General features: G+C 49.5%; 2 protein-coding genes across 2 annotated transcripts in view; both read left to right on the forward strand.

The window, feature by feature from the left end:
- The window catches only part of LOC103129627 (kazal-type serine protease inhibitor domain-containing protein 1), a 3,893-nt gene extending 2,214 nt beyond the window's left edge, over nt 1–1,679 (forward strand). Inside the window, exons 2-3 of the mRNA XM_007540792.2 lie at nt 289–449; nt 519–1,679. Coding sequence (XP_007540854.1) covers nt 289–449; nt 519–776 — 419 coding nt within the window. The 3' untranslated portion in view covers nt 777–1,679. The remainder of the gene's footprint in view (nt 1–288; nt 450–518) is intronic.
- A 143-nt stretch (nt 1,680–1,822) lies between these two features.
- On the forward strand, nt 1,823–4,081 carry LOC103129628 (zinc finger protein on ecdysone puffs-like). Its single transcript, XM_007540794.2, has 9 exons — nt 1,823–1,876; nt 2,357–2,406; nt 2,483–2,552; nt 2,624–2,766; nt 2,889–2,953; nt 3,025–3,077; nt 3,171–3,299; nt 3,688–3,782; nt 3,850–4,081. The coding sequence occupies exons 2-9, from the start codon at nt 2,378–2,380 to the stop codon at nt 4,022–4,024; spliced, it is 759 nt and encodes a 252-aa protein (XP_007540856.1). The 5' UTR covers nt 1,823–1,876; nt 2,357–2,377; the 3' UTR covers nt 4,025–4,081.
- Nucleotides 4,082–4,233: the final 152 nt, after the last annotated feature.

The following is a 4,233-nucleotide window of genomic DNA, read 5'->3' on the forward strand; positions in this document are numbered from 1 at the left end:
CCAGCTAACAACCTGACCAACTACCAGCTAATTACCAGCTAACAACCTGACCAACTACCAGCTAATTACCAGTTAACAACCAGCTAACTATCCCATCTCACTAGCTAACTGGCCACATAAGAACATGGGGCGGGCTGGAGTTGGCCCCCAGACCTTCAGTTTGACAGATGTCATCCAGTTTGAAGTTTAATGGCAGATTTTTTTCATTACAGACTTTTATTTTGAAAGCCCCCTGCTTCCTCTCATACCATCCCTTTCTCACCTGTCGGTCTCACCTGTCCCCCCCAGCCCCTGTGATCAAGGTGGCCCCCCAGGACCAGGTGAACGGCAGTGGCAGCATCATGCTGTTCCTGTGCGAGGTGTTTGCGTTCCCCATGGCGCTGGTGGAGTGGAGGAAGGACGGCCGGGACGTCGTCCTGCCTGGAGACGACCCCCACATCTCTGTCCAGGTAGGCTCCGCGCCCTCTTAAAGCCACAGCGTCCCGTTCCCTTGGAGACCGGTTGTCCTCTGTCCCCAGGCCAGGGGCGGGCCTCTGAGGTTCGAGCTCTCCAGTTGGCTCCAGATCGAGGGGGCGGAGCCTGCAGACTCAGGAACCTATCGCTGCATCGCTCGCAACGAGCTGGGATCAGTCTCCGCCTCGGCTGTACTGGGAGTACTGGGAGCAGGTGAGACACACCTGGGAGGGGAGGAGTTTATCCTGTCCAACCTGTCCTTCCTGTCTGTGCGTCCAGAGGAGCTGTCATCTGAGAGGAAGCAACTGCTAGACGACCTCTGACCCCTTGGTGATGTCGCTTCCTGTCAGCAGACCCAGTCAAAGCATGATCACAGACTTTTATTTTGGCAGGGCAACAGGATGTAGATCTGAGGGGTTTATGGTGGAATTCAGTTTTTCAAAATAAAAGACCCAGCAGCTATTTGGGACGACTTCCTGTCGAGGCGGCACTGACTTCCTGTCGTGTTGGAATCTGCTTCCTGTAAAATCTGATAATAAACCAGAATATAAATTTTTTTGTGTTGATCTTTTTCCTCAAGAAGGAATTTTTCTTCCAGACTCCAAAACCTGGAAGCCATGGCAACCATCTTCATCCTCCTCCTCCTCTCTCCGGCTCAGGCAGGAATCCATTAGACTGGAGCTCCCCTGGACCCTTTACTGGTTTCACTGGGAGGAGCTGAGACAGAACCTACAGGCAGTGTTCACTGACCCGGTTCTGACCCGGTTCTGGAGGCTCGGCTGTACAACCAGCAGCTGGCTCCAGTCAGTTGGCTTTGATCTGATCTGAGGATCTTAACTCTGAGGTCGGCCTCCACTCAATCATCTGGTTCTGATCCAGACGGCCTCCACACACACACACACACACAAACACACAAACGCCAGAGCCAGCTGTTCTCCAGCTGAGGAAGAGGAGGAGGAAGTCCAGCTCATCTGATCTCAGTCCAGAATGCTGGCTTGTTTCTGGTGACTCTGCCAACGGTGACCTTTGACCCTGATTCTGATCAGGACCTTCATGGACAGAATCCGCCGAGGCGTTGAGGGATCCGTTAGGATCTGCTCTTGGTTTATAATATAAAATTGTAACACTTCAAAAGTTTTTTAACTCCTGATTGTCTTGTTTCACTTTGTCTCGTTTATGATCATCAAGACGGCCATCATAAATAAAGCATTTAATATAAACACAGAGCTATACGTTTTATGGGTCATTTTAATCAACCTTTCTTCCGGAAAGGTCCTTGTCATCCGTCGGAAGCAGGTGTTCTGCACCAGATGTTTGGCTGCAGTGTTCCTCCCCGCCGGCAGGTGGCGGCAGAGCCGTTGAACTTGATGGAGAACCAGATGCAGTCTGCTTATCTTTAGCAGAGTTAGCTTGGAGGACGGAGGTGAGTTCGGTGAAATGATAAAAGAAATTATAAAGTTTTGATTCATATTAATGACTCTGCATTAACGGATGGGAGCAAGAGAATAAAACCATCCGCCTGAGTTTGTTCATATCAGTATTTTCATCCGGTTGTTTTTAGCTCCGATAGCTTCCAGGTCTCTGTTTAAAATCCAACCATTTTAAATTTATTTGCTTTTTTAACTGGTCGTTTCTGTAGATATTGTGATGGTTATTAGTTGGTAGTAAATGTTAATTTGTCCCCGGTAGTTCGGCGTGGCTGTGAGGACAAAAACGTTTCTAACTTTCTATAAAGTTGAAGAAATGAAGAAATACTTTGAGAGAACAAATCCAGGATTTTCTGCAGTGTTTGGTTTAAACCAATACATCTGGTCAATCAGTTGATTTCTAGTTAAAATGTAATGAATGAGTCTGCTTGAAGCTGATGGTTTAATGAGAATGAAAGTCTTTGTCTTCCTTGGAGGAGCAGAGGTCAGAGGTCATCATGGTCAGACAAACCAGGAGGATGGAAAGGTGAGAGAATCTGGATCTGCTCCATCAGATTGCTCCTGTTTGAACTCTGACCTCTGTCTATTCTGCCCTCCCCCAGGTGTTTCCTTCCTGCAGCGGGAGGCGGCGTAGCGAAGGTACGATTCCCTGCAGGTCCTCCAGCTCAGCAGGTGTGTAAATCAAACTCGCCCTCCTTCTGCTGATCCGCCTCACCGCCTGAACCGCGGCTCCTGTCCTGCAGGCACCAGGAAGCTGTGACGCCCGGCCTCAGGGCAGTCCCACCGCCACGAGGGAGAAGAGAGCAGCTGATGGGCGGAGCCAGGGAGGTCAAGGGTCGGATGGAGGTTCAGGAGAGGCTCAGCTGAAGAGAGTGCGACAGAATGGGTCAGTTTGGTTCTGGATGAGGCATGAACACAGAAAAGCTCATCATTCTGAACCTTCAGCCGCTAAAGGTTTATTCATAGTTTTTCCTCCAACAGTCAGAATCAAAGTTTTGTTTCCTGCAGAACTGAGGCGGCTGCAGCTCTGGCCAATAGGAACAAAGCCCCCGGGTCATGTGACCCAGCAGGAGGTGAGTGAGTGCAGCTTTAATCAGAGATTCATGAAGCTTCATGATTCACTGATGCTGTTTCTGTTCTTCAGATGGTTCTGGTTCTGACCAGCAGGGGGCAGGAGAGGACAGCCGAGCAGCTCAGGTGAGGAAGTAAGATCCTTTAGGCTCCTAGGATTGTTAGCATGTTACTGACATGTTGTTAGCGTGTTCCTGACGTGTTGTTGAAACGTTGCAGCTGCAGAGCGTGGCCTCCCTGAAGGTCACCATCCAGCAGAGCAGCGACAGCCGAGAGTTCGGTCTGGCTGACAGGAACTCCGCTGCTCTCCACTGTCATGTCTGCAACCTCACCTGTCGTTCTCTGCAGGTGAGAAGCACACCTGCCCTTCCTCCACGCTGCTCCTTCAAAATAAAGGAGCTGTGAAGAAAAACCCAGAGTGCTGTTTAAAGTGGATGCCATGTTGGCTTCATGCTTTAAGGTGTCGGCCATATTGGAAGAGGCAGGTTCATGAAACACATGATGTTTTAGAAAACTGAAGTTTTCTGAATGACAATGAACAATGAAAGTTAGTTAAATAATAAAAGTTAATTTCATTTCTATTAATCATAATCATTGAGATGAATGTTAAGATGTAGTTTATTATCAGTTAATTACTGATAATGAACTACAAAATTAGAAACATCCCATAATTCTGTGTACAATGAGCCAGCCAGTTAAGCTAAATGTTTGCAGAAGCTCTTTGTGTGTTGTCCAGGTGTTTCAGGAGCACATGTCAGGGCGAGAACACCTGAGGAAGCTGCAGGACATCACACAGAGCGTCCAGCTCAATGCCGGCCCCCTGCTGGACAGGTGCGGCTTCGCAGGGTTTACTGAGGCTTTAATGTCCAGAACCTGCAGTAACAGTGTCTGCCTGCAGGGGGCGTCGGCCACAGGCGCATCGCTGGTGTGACACCTGCCAGGTCCACTTCAGCGGTGACATCATCGCCCACAGACGGACGGAGCAGCACAAGGTGAGAGCAGGAAGTCTGAGAGCGAGCTGCAGGCAGGAGGCTCCCTCACCAGGGGGTGGGTGGGTGCGCGTTTGTTTGTAACACCTTGTGGGGACGATTTTCCTGACATATACTACGTTGTGGGGACCAATTGCTCCTTGTGGGGACCGGAGCCTGGTCCCCACGAGGGGAAACCCTGTTTTTGGGTCAGGGGTCAGAGTTAGGGCTAAGGTATGAATTGAGTTTTGGTTGGTTAGGGTTAGGAAAAGGGTAAAGGTCAGGTTTAGGCTGTAGAAATGAATGGAAGTCAA

This window comes from Poecilia formosa, unplaced genomic scaffold, assembly GCF_000485575.1.
Source record: "Poecilia formosa unplaced genomic scaffold, Poecilia_formosa-5.1.2 Scaffold561, whole genome shotgun sequence".
Lineage (NCBI taxonomy): Eukaryota > Metazoa > Chordata > Actinopteri > Cyprinodontiformes > Poeciliidae > Poecilia > Poecilia formosa.

Coding starts and splice junctions, on each gene's coding strand:
- LOC103129628 (XM_007540794.2), top strand. CDS start 2,378: ATGGTCAGACAAACCAGGAGGATGGAAAG. Junction 2,407..2,482: donor CAAACCAGGAGGATGGAAAG/GTGAGAGAATCT, acceptor GCCCTCCCCCAG/GTGTTTCCTTCCTGCAGCGG. Junction 3,783..3,849: donor GCCGGCCCCCTGCTGGACAG/GTGCGGCTTCGC, acceptor GTCTGCCTGCAG/GGGGCGTCGGCCACAGGCGC.